The 17,264-nt window shown below is 39.6% G+C and overlaps 1 protein-coding gene across 5 annotated transcripts in view; it reads right to left on the bottom strand.

Annotated features, from left to right (window-relative positions):
• Positions 1-16,985, bottom strand: part of ZNF510 (zinc finger protein 510) — a 32,868-nt gene extending 15,883 nt beyond the window's left edge. The window contains exons 1-4 of one of the 5 annotated variants that reach the window (XM_032392936.1): positions 16,922-16,985; positions 14,556-14,841; positions 13,704-13,762; positions 7,520-7,640 (exon numbers count right to left, since the gene is read on the bottom strand). Coding sequence is in view for 4 of the 5 variants with exons in the window: in XM_032392932.1 (XP_032248823.1) it covers positions 13,704-13,762; positions 14,692-14,713 (81 nt within the window). In the remaining variant the exon portion in view is untranslated. Of the gene's footprint in view, positions 1-7,519; positions 7,641-13,703; positions 13,763-14,555; positions 14,842-16,596; positions 16,708-16,921 lie in introns of those variants that run through there. The other 4 variants (XM_032392932.1, XM_032392935.1, XM_032392934.1 and 1 more) reach the window with 4 other exon arrangements.
• Positions 16,986-17,264: the final 279 nt, after the last annotated feature.

A 17,264-nucleotide genomic window follows, 5' to 3' on the forward strand; every position in this document is an offset into this window, starting at 1 on the left:
ATCTTTAGGCAGACCAAGAAAAAACAACACTCAAATATACTAAAATAAGAAATAAAAGTGGGGGACATTACTACTGACATTTCAGAAACAGAAAGAAAAAAATATCAGAGAGTACTATAAACAACTATACACCAACAAATTAGATAACCCAGAAGAAAGGACAAATTCCTGGAAACATACAAACTATTAAAGTTGACTTAAAAAGAAATAGAAAATCTGAACAGATCCATAGAGGGAGACTGAATTAGTAATTAAAAACCTCCCAATAAAGAAAAGCTTAGGACCAGACAGCTTCACTGACGAATTCTACCAAACGTTTAAGAAAAATTAATACAAATCCTTCTCTAGCTCTTCCAAAAAAATAGAAAAGAGAACACTTCTTATTCTAGTTACTTTGAACTAAAGCCAAAGAAATCACAAGAGGACTAAAGATCAATATCCCTTATGAATACAGATGCAAAACTCAACAAAATACTAGCAAACAGAATAGCAGTATATTAAAATGATTATACACCATGACCAAGTAGGATTTATCCCAGGAATGTGAAGGTGGCTCACCAAATGAAACTCCATCTATGTAACATACTACAGTAATAGAATGAAGGAAATAAACCACATGATGTTCTCAGTTGATACAGAAAAAGCATTTGACAAAATCCAATACCCTTTCGATAAAAACAACAACAACAACAACAACAACAACAACAACACTCAAACTAGGAATAAAAGGGAACTTCCTCAACACAACAAAAAGCACTTATGGGGTACCTGGCTGGCTCAGTCAGTAGAGCATGCAACTCTTGATCTCAGGGTTGTGAGTTTGAGAGCCCCATGCTGGGGGTAGAGTTTACTGGGGAAAAAAAAGTGCTTATGATAAACCCATAGCTAACATCATACACAATGCTAAGAGACAGGATGTTTTCCTCCAAAAATAACAAGGATGCCTGCTGTAACCAATTCTGTTTATTATACTGGAAGTTCTAGCCCAAGCAAATAGGCAAGAAAAAGAAAGACATAAAAATTGGAAAGGGAAAACATATCTTGTATACATGTACATATGTCTTGAACGTTAAGAGCAGCACTATTCACAATAGTCAAAAGACAGAAACAACCCAAATGTCCATCAGTCGGTGAATGGATAAACACAATGCGGTATAGCCTTACAATGAAACGTGGAAAACATGATGCTAAGTGAAAGAAACAGTCACAAAGTCCACATATTATACAATTTCATTTATTTGAAATGTGCAAACTAGGCCCATCTATAGTGACAAAGTTAGTGGTTGCTTTTGGCCTGGGTGGGGTATGTTGGGATTAGGGGGCTGATGGCTAATGGTACAGAGTTTTTTTGGGTTTTGTTTTTTTAGGTGATGAAAATATTCTAAAATTGATTGTAGTGATGACTGTACAACACTGAACTGTATACTTTAAATGTATGAATTGTATGGTATGTGAATTATATCTTCATAAAACTAAAAAAAACGACACTAAAAATAGGATTATTCAGATTTTCTTATATCTATTAAAGAAATTGAATTTATAGCCTGGGTGGCTCAGTCGTTAAATGTCTGCCTTTGGCTTAGGTCATGATCCCAGGGTCCTGGGATTGAGCCCTGCATCGGGCTCCCTGCTCAGCAGAGCGCCTGCTTCTCCCTCTCCCACTCGCCCTGCTTGTGTTCCCTCTCTCACTGTGTCTCTCTCTGTCAAATAAATAAATAAAATCTTAAAAAAAAAAATTGAATTTACAATTAAAAACCAGCTACAAAGAAACCCCAAAGCCAGGTTGCTTTACTGGTATATTTTCCCAAACATTTAAGTAAGAATAACAGCAATCCTAAACTCTTCCAGAGAACAGAAAATGAAGACTCACTTCCCAACTCATTTTATGAGAGCATAATATTGATGCCAAAACCTGACCGAGACAGTACATGAAAGGAAAAGTTCAGGCCAATTATCTCTCCACTAATGCACATTCAAAAATACTAAATATTAACAAATTGAATCCAGGGCGCCTGGGTGGTTCAGTCGTTAAGCGTCTGCCTTCGGCTCAGGTCATGATCCCAGGTCCTGGCATCAAGTCCCACATTGGGCTCCCTGCTCGGCGGGAAGCCTGCTTTCCTTCTCTCACTCCCCCTGCTTGTGTTCCTGCTCTTACTATCTCTGTCTCTGTCAAATAAATAAATAAAATCTTAAAAAAAAAAAAAAAATTGAATCCAGAGACATATTAAAGGATAGTATTTTATGACCAGGTGGGAATTATCTCAGGAATCTAAGATTAAACATTGATAAATAGGTCAACATAATTCACCCCTTTAATAGAATTAAAGAAGAAAATTATATTATCTCACTAGATGTAGAAAAAGCATTTCACAAAGTATAATATCTATGTATGATTAAAAACTCTGAGGAAACCAAAAACAGAACTTCCTTATTCTAACAAACAGTGTGTCTAAAAATCTTATAGTTAAATCCAAACTCAATGGTGAAATATTGAGTACTTTCTCCTTCAGGTGAGGTATAAGAAAAGGATTTCTATTATCATCACTTGTATTCAACCTTGTACTAGAAAGACAAGAATAAGGCTTAAAAAGAAATTAACTGGGGCGCCTGAGTGGCTCAGTCGTTAAGTGTCTGCCTTCAGCTCAGGTCATGATCCCGGAGGCCTGGGATTGAGCCCCGCATCGGGCTCCCTGCTCGGCGGGAAGCCTGCTTCTCCCTCTCTCACTCCCCCTGCTTGTGTTCCCTCTCTCACTGTGTCTCTATCAAATAAATAAAATCTTTAAAAAAAAAAAAAAGAAATTAACTATATAAAGATTGAAAAGGAATAAGTAAAAATGTCTTTATTTGCAAAAGACATGATTGTGCATATTTAACACCCAAAAGGATCTACAGGGGCACCTGGGGGGCATTGGACCCTTGGTTTCAGCTCAGGTTGTGATCTCATGGTTGTGAGATCGAGCCCTGAGTTAGGCTCAGAAGGAGTCTACTTGAGATTCTCTCTCTCCCTCTCCCCCTCTGCCTCTCCTGCTCCTGCTCTCTCTCTAAAATAAATAAATAAGTCTTTTTTTTTAAAAACCCAAAAAACCCCCCAAAGAATCTACAAATAAATTACTGGAATAAGTGAATTTAACAAAATGGCTTGATATAAGATCAGTATTAAAAAATCCACTGTATTTTAATAAACACAATAAATTAGAAAATGAAATGTAAAAAACAATATTATTTATAATAGCATCAAAATAGGGAGGCCTGGGTGGCTCAGTTGGTTGAGCGTCCAACTCTTGATTTAGATATCTCAGGGTCGTGAGATTGAGCCCCATGTCAGGCTTCGTGCTCAGCACAGAGTCTGCTTATGATTCTCTTTCTCCCTCTCCCTCTACCCCTCCCCCAGCTCATGCGCATGTGCGCTCTCTCTCTCTCAATAAATAAAATCTTAAAAAATACTAAAACAAAATAAATCAAATACATCGGAATAAATTCTTTTTTTTTTTTTTAAGATTTTATTTATTTATTTGACAGAGAGAGACACAGCTAGAGAGGGAACACAAGCAGGGGGAGCGGGAGAGGGAGAAGCAGGCTTCCCACTGAGCAGAGAGCCCGATGTGGGGCTCAATCCCAGGTCCCTGGGATCATGACCTGAGCCGAAGGCAGACACTTAACAACTGAGCCACCCAGGCGCCCCATAGGAATAAATTCTAATGAAACATGTCAAAGACTTCACCTCTACTTTGAAAAACTACCCAACCAGATTTTCTGTGGAAACTGATGAATTTCTATGAAAACACAAAGGACTTAAATTAGCCAATGAATTTTTTTGAAGAAGTAAAACTTTAAGACCTTACACTACCATATTTCATGACTTACTGTAATGCAATAGTAATCATGACAGTGAAGTACTAGGAAAAAGATAAATAACTGCAAAAAACAGTTGCAACATACACATCTGGCAAATGACTTGGATTGATAATATAGAAAAAACTGACTAATCAATAATAAAAAAGCAAAGAATCTAAGAGAACTGAGCAGGTACTTTACATAAAAGAATATCTACATGGCCAAAACACAAATAATGGTACCGAAATTAGTATTTATTACAGAAAAGCAGACTATTAATTTCAACAAGAGACCACTTAACAGCCACCAGGATGACTAAGATCAAAAAGTCTGACTGTAGCAAGTGTTGGTGAGAATTGTTACAGCCAGAACACTGGTAGTATAAATTGGTTCAAGCACTTTAGAAAGCTAATTGTGGGATATATTAAAGCTGAACATATGTTTATTCTATGAATCAGCCATTCTATTTCTAGGTATAGCCAAGAGAAATGAAGATATACCAAGAGACACAAAGGAATGTTCACAGCAGCTTTATTCGTAATAGTTCTCAAATGGTAGAAGTGAAAAACTCACCAATATGAGAATAAATCATCATACAGCCATATAATGAAATACTCCTCAGCAATAAAAAGGAAGTAGTGAAACACAGCAAGACTGATGATCTCAACAATGTTATGTACAGAGAAGCAAGCCAGACCTCCCCTTCCCCTAAAAAAGAGTACAGATTATATGATTCCATTTATATGATGTTCAAAAATGAAGTCATTTTTTTCCCTGACATGTGAGGTTAGAATAGTAGTTGTCTGCAGAGCAGAACAGTAGTTATTATCTAGAAATTGGAAGGAGGGTAACTTCAGGGGTGATGAAAGTGTTCTTCATCTTAATCTGAGTGGTAAATTACATCTGTACATATGTGTATATATGTAAAAATCCACTCATACTTAAGAATGCACTTCACTAGTATTAAAACTGTAGCTCAGTTAAAGAAATAAATAAAAGGAAAAAAATAAAGAGTGCATACAAGAGAAAAATTAACAATATTTTATAGTTAATAATTTAGGAAAGTAGGAACATGTCTATTACATTATCCCTTTGTATCTTTCCATAAGTTAAAAATTTCCCAAAATGTCACTGGCAAAAATGAAAGAACCTGGTCTAGCAAACAATGTCCAAAGACAAATGATGAAACAGGGAAATACAGGTCACACGTCTGAAAAAGGATTAATTCTTTAATAATTAAAAAGCCATTAAAATTAGCAAAAAGGCGGAAGGCTGATTATGTGCGTGTGCACACACACACACACACGACTTAGAAATATACTAAATTGTGCACAATCTCAGCTCTCATATGCTTCTGGAACAGGGATCATCATCATTCTGTCATTGTGACAAGAAAAACTCCAGAGTCATCTTGACTCTTACTTCACCCCTTTCACGGTTTTCACATTCTGTTCGTACTTCCAGATTAAAAACAAAACTGCTTTTATTGCGTGAATTTCTTCCCCATGTTCTGTGTCAGAACTCAGATGAAACCAAACCCTTAACGATGGCATCCAAGGACTTCTAGTGTTATACGCCTTTTGTCTGATGCAAAATGCATATACTGAGGTTGTTAGGGTGGGCCCTAACCCAATTTGACTAGTGTCCTTTTAAGAAGAAATCTGGATACAGATATGTACAGAGGGAGAATGGTGTGAAGACACAGGGAAAAAGCCCTCCATAAGCAAAGAAAAGAGGCCTGGAACAGATTCTTCCCTCACAGCCCTCAGAAGGAACCAACTGTGTCCATTCCCTGATTTTGGATTTTCAGCCTTCACACTCTGAGAAAATAAAATTGTTGTGTAAGTCACTTAGTCTGTGGTACTTTATTATAGCACCCCTAGCAAACTAATATACCTAGTCTGGTTCCAACATCTATCTTAATCTCTATCTCTTATTATTCCCTAAGAGAAATTCCAAAGTGTAATATGCAAAGATTTTTACTGGACCTTGGATGCTTTGCTTAGGCCTTTGTGTTGTTCCCTCAAAATGCAGTAACCTCCCTCTACTCTGCACCAATTAAAATCCCATTCTTCAGGACTGACACAATCCTTTTCAACTATCCACCTTTGACCAACTAAGCCTACAACATCAATCTGTCCTTTCCGTGACAAATTACAAAACCTGATGCTGATTCAACTCAAACGATCAATTAATCAGCTAATTCCCTTAATTATAATTTGTTTCCCATGTATGAAGAAGAAATCTCCACATTATTCCCAGCACCTCTTATGTATTATCTTCTCCAAGTGGATTGTGCTTGCCCACAAGAAGTTTAGTCCTTCTTACAAGCATACAAACAGTATGGAGATGATCCGGTCTTGAAGAGGAGGAGGTTAATTGACAACATTTTAGAAAAAGCACAGACAGGGGCATCAGGAAAATTTCCTCTTGGAGAGTCCTTCATTCAGAAGAACAGGCCTTTTTGTCATGCGCAGAACAAGTATGCCCAGGTTTCTAGGACAAAAGATAGAAACCGCTTGGGCTCTGCCTTGTGAGAAATGAGGTGTTTTTCCAAGAAGAATAGAAACCCAAATTCTTTCAGTGGCCCAGTTCCATATAGAGAGGGAATAATCTTTTATTCAAAAACAGTGTAATGAGCAATCTCAACTAGAGAAGCTGAGGGCTTACAATGGAGCCTATGAAAATGAACCCATGGCAGTTCCTGACCTTGAAGATAATGGTCTAACTGGACAGACAAATACATTATCAGGTGACTTCTGTCAATCTATCAAGTAAAGTCGGGGCTATACAGATTTGGAAGAGGGGAAATTAGCCCAGAGACAGACAAGGGGAAAGAAGAGTACTGCTTCCTGAATGAGGCAACCAAAGTTGACTCATGACAGGTCAAAAGTAAAGAGCCAGACCTCACATCCATTACAACGGTCATTATCAGAAAACAGCAAGTGTTGGCAAGGGTGTGAAGTGACTGGAATCCCTGCGCACTGCTGGTGGGAATGTAAAATGGTGCACCTACTGTGGAACGGAATGGTGGCTCCTCAAAAAATTAAACGTATAATTACTACATGATCTAGCAATTCCACTTCTGGGTATATATATCCATTAGACTGGCAGTGTCCCGAAGAGGTATCTGTATACCTATGTTCATAGCAGCATTATTTGCAATAACCAAAAGCTGGAGGCAACTGAAGTGTGAACCTGATGAAGGGATAAATAAAATGTGGTATATACACACAATGCCATATTATTCAGCCTTACAAAGGAAGGAAATTCTGATACATGCTACAACATGCATGAACTTTGAGGACTTTATATTAAGTGAAATAAGCCAGTCACAAAAAGACAAATACTGTATGATTCCACGTATATGAGTAGAGAAATTAATAGAAAGTAGAATTTGCCAGAGACTGAATGGTGGGAGGAATGAAGAGTGGTTGTTTCATGGGTATAGAGCTCTGGTTCTCCAAGATGAAGAGTTCTGGAGATTGGGTGCACAGCAGTATGAATGTACTTAACATTACTGAACTGTACAGTTAAAAAAATGGCTAAGATGATAAATTGTTATCTGGATTTTACAATTAAAAATAAATGAAAACAAAGAAAAAGAAAGTAAACAGCCAGCTGTCTTAGTTGTAGAGGATACCATAGCCTGGGTGGCTTAAATGGTAGACATTTCTTTCCTCACAGTTCTAGAGGCCAGAAGTCCAAGATCAGAGTATCAGCATGGGTGGGTTCTGGTGACATTCTCTTCTTCGCTTACAGATGCCCACTTCTTGCTGTGTCCTCACATGGCCTTTACCTGGTGCCTGTGTATGGCGAGACAGAGAGACAGATCTCTCTCTCTCTCTTCCTTTTCTTAAAAGACCATTAACCCTATTAGATTAGTATCCCACCTTTATGACTTCACTTAACTTCATTCCCTCCTAAAAGCTCTATTTCTAAATACAGTCACACTGCAGGTTAGGGATTCAACATACGAATTTGTGGGGGAAACATAGTTCAATTCATAGCATCAGGTGAACAGAATGAGGATGTGGTTCTAAAGGTCAATCCAGAGAAGACAATGAGAAGATGATATGATGTAGTCAGGAATAGGAGGATATGTTTAAAAAACTAAATGAGGTTTGGTTTTCCTGTACAATAAAATTACATAGTAAATTTTTTAATGTCATATTCCCCACTAGATTGTGAACACTATTTGGAAAGAAAAACATCTGTATTGTTTAACCTTTAAGCATAGCACATGTCACTTCCTTGGAACATCTTGGCTGCTCAATAAACAGTTGTCAAAAAAGTCAGAGCACCACCAGCCCTACAAGAAATATTGAAAACGGTCCTCTAAGCAAAGAAAAAGCCTAAAAGTAACATAGACCAGAAAGGAACACAGACAATATACAGTAACAGTCACCTTACAGGCAATACAATGGCACTAAATTCATACCTTTCAATAGTTACGCTGAATGTAAATGGGCTAAATGCCCCAATCAAAAGACACAGGCTATCAGATTGGATTAAAAAACAAGACCCATCGATATGCTGTCTGCAAGAGACTCATTTTAGACCCAAAGACACCCACAGATTGAAAGCGAGGGGTGGAAAACAATTTACCATGCTAATGGACATCAAAAGAAAGCTGGGGTGGCAATCCTCATATCAGACAAATTAGATTTTAAACCAAAGACTATAATAAGAGACGAGGAAGGACACCAAATCATACTTAATGGGTCTACCCAACAAGAAGATCTAACAATTGTAAATATCTATGCCCCTAACATGGGAGCAGCCACTTATATAAGCCAATTAATAACAAAATCAAAGAAACACATAGACAATAATACAATAATAGTGGGGGACTTTAACACCCCCCTCACCGAAATGGACAGATCATCTAAGCAAAAGATCAACAAGGAAATAAAGGCTTTAAATGACACACTGGACCAAATGGACTTTACAGATACAGTCAGAACATTCCATCCCAAAGCAAGAGAATACACATTCTTCTCTAGTGCACATGGAACATTCTCCAGAATAGATCACATCCTGGGTCACAAATCAGGTCTCAACCCGTATCAGAAGACTGGGATCATTCCCTGCCTATTTTCAGACCACAATGCTTTGAAACTAGAACTCAATTACAAGAGGAAAGTCGGAAAGAACTCAAGTACATGGAGGCTAAAGAGCATCCTCCTAAAGAAGGAATGGGTCAACCAGGAAATTAAAGAAGAATTTAAAAAATTCATGGAAACAAATGAAAATGAATACACACTGTTCAAAATCTTTGGGATGCAGCAAAGGTGGTCCTAAGAGGAAAATATATAGCAATACAAGCCTTTCTCAAGACACAAGAAAGGTCTCAAATACACAACCTAACCCTACACCTAAAGGAGCTGGAAAAAGAACAGCAAATAAAGCCTAAACCGAGCAGGAGAAGAGAAATAATAAAGATCAGAGCAGAAATCAATTAAATAGAAACCAAAAGAACAGTAGAACAGATCAAGAAAACTAGGAGCTGGTTCTTTGAAAGAATTAATAAGACTGATAAACCCCTGGCCAGACTTATCAAAAAGAAAGAGAAAGGACCCAAATAAATAAAATCATGAATGAAAGAGGAGAGATCACAACCAACACCAAAGAAATACAAACAATTATAAGAACATATTATGAGCAACTATATGCCAGCAAATTAGATAATCTGGAAGAAATGGATGCATTCCTAGAGACGTATAAACTACCAAAACTGAACCAGGAAGAAATAGAAAACCTGAACAGACCCATAACCACTAAGGATTGAAGCAGTCATCAAAAATCTCCCAACAAACAAGAGCCCAGGGCCAGATGGCTTCCCAGAGGAGTTCTACCAAACATTTAAAGAAGAATTAATACCTATTCTTCTGAAACTGTTCCAAAAAATAGAAATGGAAAGAAAACTTCCAAACTCATTTAATGAGGCCAGCATTACCTTGATCCCAAAACCAGACAAAGACCCCATCAAAAAGGAGAATTACAGACCAATATCCTTGATGAACACGGATGCAAAAATTCTCACCAAAATACTAGCCAATAGGATCCAATAGTACATTAAAAGGATTATTCACCATGACCAAGTGGGGTTTATTCCTGGGCTGCAAGGTTGGTTCAACATCTGCAAATCAATCAATGTGATACAATACATTAATAAAAGAAAGAACAAGAACCATATGATTCTCTCAATAGATACAGGAAAAGCATTTGACAAACTACAGCATCCCTTCTTGATTAAAACTCTTCACAGTGTAGGGATAGAGGGTACATACCTCAATATCATAAAAGCCATCTATGAAAAACCCACAGCAAATATCATTCTCAATGGGGAAAAACTGAAAGCTTTTACCTTAATGTCAGGAACATGACAGGGATGTCCACTATCACCACTGCTGTTCAACATAGTATTAGAAGTCCTAGCCACAGCAATCAGACAACAAAAAGAAATAAAAGGCATGTGAATTGGCAAAGAAGAAGTGAAACTCTCACTTTTGGCAGATGATATGTTAATTTATGTGGAAACCCAAAAGACTCCACCCCACAACTGCTAGAACTCATACAGGAATTCAGTAAAGTGGCAGGATATAAAACCAATGCACAGAAATCAGCTGCATTTCTATACACCAACAACAAGACAGAAGAAAGAGAAATTAAGGAGTCAATCCCATTTAAAATTGCACCCAAAACCATAAGATACCTAGGAATAAATCCAACCAAGGAGGCAAAGGATCTGTACTCAGAAAACTATAGAATACTTATGAAAGAAATTGAGGAAGACACAAAGAAATGGAAAAATGTTCCATGCTCACGGATTGGAAGAACAAAAGATGTTTGTAAATGACAATTCAGATAAAGGGCTAGTATCCAAAATCCATAAAGAACTTCTCAGACTCAACACCCGAAGAACAAATAATCCAATCAAGAAATGGGCAAAAGACATGAACAGACATTTCTCCAAAGAAGACATCCAAATGGCCGAGACACACATGAAAAAGTGCTCAACATCACTCGGCATCAGGGAAATCCAAATCAAAACCTCAATGAGATACCACCTCACACCAGTCAGAATGGCTAAAATGAACAAGTCAGGAAACGACAGATGTTGGCGAGGATGTGGAGAAAGCAAAACCCTCCTACATTGTTGGTGGGAAAGCAAACTGGTGCAGTCGCTCTGGAAAACAGTATGGAGGTTCCTCAAAAAGTTGAAAACAGAGCTACCCTATGACCCAGCAATTGCACTACTGGGTATTTACCCCAAAGATACAAATGTAGTGATCTGAAGGGGCACCTGCACCCCAATGTTTATAGCAGCAATGTCCACAATAGCCAAACTATGGAAAGAGCCTAGATGTCCATCAACAGATGAATGAATAAAGATGTGGTATATATACACAATGGAATATTATGCAGCCATCAAAAAAATGAAATCTTGCCATTTGCAACAATGTGGATGGAACTAGAGGATATTACGCTAAGCGAAATAAGTCAGAGAAATAGAAGTATCATATGATCTCACTGATATGAGGAATTTGAGAAACAAGACAGAGGCTCATAGGGGAAGGGAGGGAAAAATGAAACAAGACGAAACCAGAGAAGAAGGAGACAAACCATAAGAGACTCTTAATCTCAGGGAACAAACTGAGGGTTGCTGGAGTGGAGTGGGGTGGGAGGGATGGGGTGGCTGGATGATGGACATTGGGGAGGGTATGTACTATGGTGAGCACTGTGAATTGTGTAAGACTGATGATTCACAGACCTGTATCCCTGAAACAAATAATACATTATATGTTAATTAAAAAAATTACAAAAAAAAATCAGAGCACCAATAAATTAGAAAAAAAAAAGTAGTAGGAAGGTGTAATGTCTCCAAAGCCTGAATGTTATCCTGAGGAACTGGGAATTTTATCATGTGGGGTGAGGAGCCACTGAGGTGATTTACACATGGACGAGACATTACTTCACTAGCATTTAGATGAACTACCCATGTGGAAGATGTGCTTGAGTAGGGTGAAGAAAGAAGTGGGCAGGTCGGTAAAGAAGCTATTCCAACAGTTCAGGTGTGAAACCATGAGATAGCAGTAGGAGGAATAAAGTAGAGGAATACATTTAAAATACCTTAGGTTTTACCATATAAAATTGCTGTTATCTTTGACAAATAGGAAAAGTAGGAAGACATGATTACACACCAGATATGGCAGGAGTTGAGACAGTGAGAACAAGAGAGGCCAGGGATGTACTGCACTTTTGTGGCTTGGGTGTCTGGCTGGGACTGGGGATGTATCATCTAATATGGAAAGAAGAGGGAAATTAGTTTGGGAAGGACTGTAAATGGGACTATAAATGTTAACTTTTACTTTGAATCAGTTAAGCTGGAGATGCCTTGTAGATACCTACACAAAGATGTTGAGTCAACTATGTCCAACATGGCCGTCACTAGCCATGTGTAACTATTTAAAACTTAAATTAAAAATTCAGTTCCTCAGTCACACTAGCCGCATTTCAAGTGTTCAACAGGCATATGTGGGTAGTGGCCATCATTTGGGACAATGCAGATACAGATGGTTTCCATCATCATAAAAAGTGCTATTGGTGGGGCACCTGGGTGGCTCAGTTGGCTAAGTGTTCAACTCTTGATTTCGGCTCAGGTCATGATCTTGGGGTCGTGAAATCAAGCCCCGCGTAGGGCCCCACACTCAGCTGGGAGTCTCTCCCTCTCATTCTACCCCTCTCCCTGCTCGCATGCTCGCTCTCTCTCAAAAAATACATAAGATAAAATAAAATAAAAATTTTTTAAAAGTGCTATTGGTCACAGTGGGCTGCAGAGCCACATTTATGGGAACTAGGAAAAACGTTGTTGAAACCAGAGTGGGGATGAAATGAGTTAAGAAGACCAGCTAGAAAAATAGTTAGAAGGACTGGAAACCTGTGATGAGACATGTGAAAGGGCAAAAGAAAGATGACTCCATGAAAGAAACAGGCCGTCAGAGACACTAACACAGGAGACCTTCCAGAAGGACTGAGTAGGCGCAGAGTCAGGCACTGTAGACAGGTCTGTGAGGTAAGGACGAGGCAAGACCCACTGGATTTGACTATAGTTAGGTCACTGGTGGGTGCAGGTCACAGGCATATGAGTAGAGACACCAAGGCCTCATGCAGTAGACTGAGATGTGAATGGAAAGTGCCGTAGCATTAGCTAGAGAACAGAACTTTAAGCTCTCTGCTGAAAACAACTTGTTCAAGAAAGGTACTTGAGAGAAGTATTTACTTGGAGCTATTTTCAGGACATGAATGTACCAGCTATTCATGCTGACCTCCAGTTAGTCTAAATATTATCTCTGGATCTAGCAGAATGGTCAGAAAAAGGTCTACTTCTGTTTTCTTTAGACGGACAACTGTATTAACAAAAGCCCTGCTTTGGCAACGTGCCCCTTACTCCCACTGAGGAAAAAGTGGAAACAACAGTCTACAATTATTTCCGGGTTGTTATTGGAAAGATCTGCACTATCACCTACCTGAAAACCAACAAAGACATTTTCCCTGACTTTGGTGACTTTAGATTCCAGAAGAAGGTTTGATTTAAGATTCTCATCAATGCAAATCTTGAAACAAATATTGTCTGACTCCCTGCCATGGCTATCAGAAAGGTCAGGAAGAAATCTGCACCTGCACTTTGGAAAATCTGTAACTTCAAAGGACTGCATCTATCCACATGCCAACTGTGCTGTACTACTCATCTGCTTTTCTCTACCTTCCTTGAATGGTTCTGATCCATTTACATTTCCACTTTTCTATGTTAATTAGCTACCTATAAAATCTATTACAAAGAAAGTTGTATATAAATAACTCACCTGAGATGTGTTCATTTTCTGTTGTTGTTGGGAGAGTACAGAGAACTGTGATGGATAAGCTGGGAATAAGGAAAGAGGAATGGAATTACAAGAGGTCTGGTGAGCTTCCGCCAGTTGCCTAAAAATCTCACCACATCAGCTGGGGGAAAGGCCTCCCTATGGAAAAATGTTCTGTTGACCCTTGAGAAGGGGCAGGAAGCACCACATAGAGACAGCACTCCTGGAATATGTAATACATCTCTGATATGATCACGTGGATGTAACCCTGCTGTTTTTCACTGGTGACTGTAAATTATTTCCTATTAATTTTAAAAATGTATGTCCCCCTCTGACTAATTAACAAAAACTTAAAACAGAGAATAATATTAATATCCTATTATTTCTACTTTGAGTTAGAAAATCAAGAGAAAACTCTGGGGAAAAAAAGATGCTTAGTGCCAAAATATTTTAAAATCATTTTGTTCTTTTGGTAAGACTTTTGATGAGACACTTCTAGTGACTTATGTGTGACAGAATGAACTGCACTGTGCTTTGCTCCTCGCTCTGTCCTGGGTGACCAGGGGATATACATCTCAGGCTCCATTTTTTTTAGAGTTTCAAAAGAGTCAGAGATAGAAATCCCCTCCAATACTGTCATTTTATAATTTTATATGTTCAAGATAAAGGAAGCCTCAGCATATCTCTAGATGCCACTTGTGATGGACACAATGTGAGAGTGGCTCAGAATCTGGAAAGAGGGAAAAATGAAGAAAATGGGGGCTGTTTAAGGACTGAGATTGAATTTCCTTTGCTCTGGCAGTGGCTTTTCCTGTATGGCCTGACAGTCACCCATCTCTTTCAACCCCAGCTCACCACCTTCTGCAGGCTGGTCCAGTTTCCACTGTCACATAGTCTGTGATAGCTTCTGGATGTAGTGACATCACCAAGTCTGGCTCTTTCTGGACAAGGTAATTAAGAACTGCTTCTGGTGGAGCAAATTAGGACTCACTCCTTTCTGGGTTCTTCTGCATGTTCTGAAGCTCTGGTAAGGGTGGTTCCTGTTAGATGAGCTCTTCTTCCAGGTGGGACTCCTGTCCCCAGGGCTCTTCTCCTCCCTGTCACACAAGAGCTACTTTGTTCCAGACGTTGAGACTTAGGCCTAGGAAACAAATTCCTCTTAGTTGAAACTTTCATCGAGAGCAAAGTCTCTCAACTTCAGCAATGCTGACATTTTGGGCTGCATAATTCTTTGTCACATGGGGGCTGTCCTGTGCATTGTAGGATGTCTAGCAGCATTTTTGGCCTCTACCCACCACACACTAGTAGCACTCCTCCTCTGTTGTGACAACCCAAATTATCTCCAGCCATTTCCAAAAGTCCTCTGGAGAGCAAAATCATCCTGGTTTGGAACCACTGGTGTAGGCGTTAAACCTGATTCTCTTCAAATTCATTAGAACTGCTCACCCATTACTGTAGCCACTAGCCACAGCCCACTATTGAGCATTTGAAATGTGGCTACCATACAGTGAATAGTTTTGTATATATTAAGATAAAGAATATGTTCTTAAAACTAACTTCATGTGTTTTAATTTTTAATGTGGCTACTAGAACATTTACAATTACATATGTGGCTCACGTTATCTATTAGACAGCACTGCATTACAATATCAGACTATGCCTTCAGAAGACAGAAGACAGCCTGGACAGCACAGGAGGTGCCAGGAGGCTCAGTCTTATCCAGCTCTGGAGACATGAGAGAAACCCCGGAATAGATACACCTAGCACAGAGTGACATTTGGCTCATGTTGACTTTACAATCATAGTCCTGAGAATATGGGGGTTGGGGGCAAGTCACTCTACTACTGCTGTGAAGGCTGCAATGCTGAGTTTTAAGTAGGCAGGATATTAGGAATAGCTGAATTTGGAAGTAAAGCATATCTGTATTTACATCCTGGCTGCCTCACCTTTTTGACCTTCAGTCTGTAATTTCACTCTTCTGAGCCCATTTTCTTTTTCTTTTCTTTCTAAAATTATATGGTTAATACTATGGAAAGAGCCCAGATGTCCATCAACAGATGAATGGATAAAGAAAATGTGGTGTACACACACACACACACACACACACACACACAATGGACTATTACTCGGCGATCAAAAAGAATGAAATCTTGCCATTTGCAATGACATGGATGGAACTACAGGGTATTATGCTAAGAGAAATAAGTCAGAGAAAGACATGATTTCACTCATATGTAGAATTTAAGAAACAAAACAGAATCAGAGGGGAAGGGAGGGAAAAATAAAATAAGAGGAAATCAGAGAGGGAGACAAACCATAAGAGACTCTTAACTATAGAAAAACTGAGGGTTGCTAGAGGGGAGGTGGGTGAGGGGATGGGGTAACTGGGTGGTGGACATTAAGGGGGGGGCACGTGATGTAATGAGCAATGGGTGTTACATACAATTGATGAATCACTAAACTCCACCTCTGAAACTAACAATAAACTATATGTTAATTTATTGAATTAAAATAAAATAAAATTTAAAAAATAAAATTATATGGTTATACCTATAAATAGGGTGGCTGTAAAGATTAAGTTAAATACTAAATAAAAAAGAACAAAGTGTCTTCCAAATATGATGGAAGCCAACACTACATGTTGGCTTATACCTTGTACCTATTAGTGCTTACTCATTAGCACTTGGCTAAATGCTTTATAGATAATGACTTATCTCTTTCTGAACAATGCCACAAAGCAGTTTTTACTAATATCCTTATTTTCAGATGAGAACCTGACTTATGCCCAAGTGACAAAGGCGGAATTTACCCGATCTTTCTGGCCTTTAAGCTCAAGGCCGGGGCGCGCTTTATGCCAGTTTCACGGTCAATATCCAATAACCTAAACAGGCATTACCTTCCCGCCGCCTGCAAGGGATCTTCCCAGGGCCGGCTGCAGTCAGCTCCCGCACTCCAGTCCACAGGGAACACCTTCCTAAAGCACTCGCCCCATCTGGGTCCCCGGAGCCCGCGGGGCTGGGGCCCGCCCCCAACCGCCCCCAACCGCCCCCAACCGCCTTTGCCAGGTCTACGTTCTCGCCTGGCTCCGGAATAAGCGGCGGGTTCCCGCCTTGGGTAGAGCCGGGAGTTCCCGAGACGTCTGGGTCCTCCTCAGGCCACAAGCCCACCCCACTCCCGCCAGGCGCACGGAGGCCCAGGAACCCCCGCCCCGCTCCTCTCACCTGAGGGCAAACGGGCCGCACCCGCACTGCCGGAGAGGGCGGAAGCAGGAAAGTAGGGTTGACTGCACATGCGCAGGGAAAAGTCCAGGCTCTCCGTTCCTAGAATGCCGCGCGGGGAGCCGTGGCCTTCAGGACTACATTTCCCATGAAAACACCGCGACTCTTCGCGGATTTCGAGTGTGTTGGAGGCCGGCGTGGGGGCGGGGAGGCCGGGGGTAAAGAGGGCACAATAAGATTAACAGCCTGTATTGATAGCTAGAGCCCAGATCCTACCAAAACCCCAGAGGTTATGGGTTAAACTTTGACATGAGATGAAATACAGTATGTGGTCATGGATCAGATC

The sequence above is a fragment of the Phoca vitulina genome, unplaced genomic scaffold (genome assembly GCF_004348235.1).
Source record: "Phoca vitulina isolate PV1807 unplaced genomic scaffold, GSC_HSeal_1.0 scaffold70, whole genome shotgun sequence".
Taxonomy (NCBI): Eukaryota; Metazoa; Chordata; class Mammalia; order Carnivora; family Phocidae; genus Phoca; species Phoca vitulina.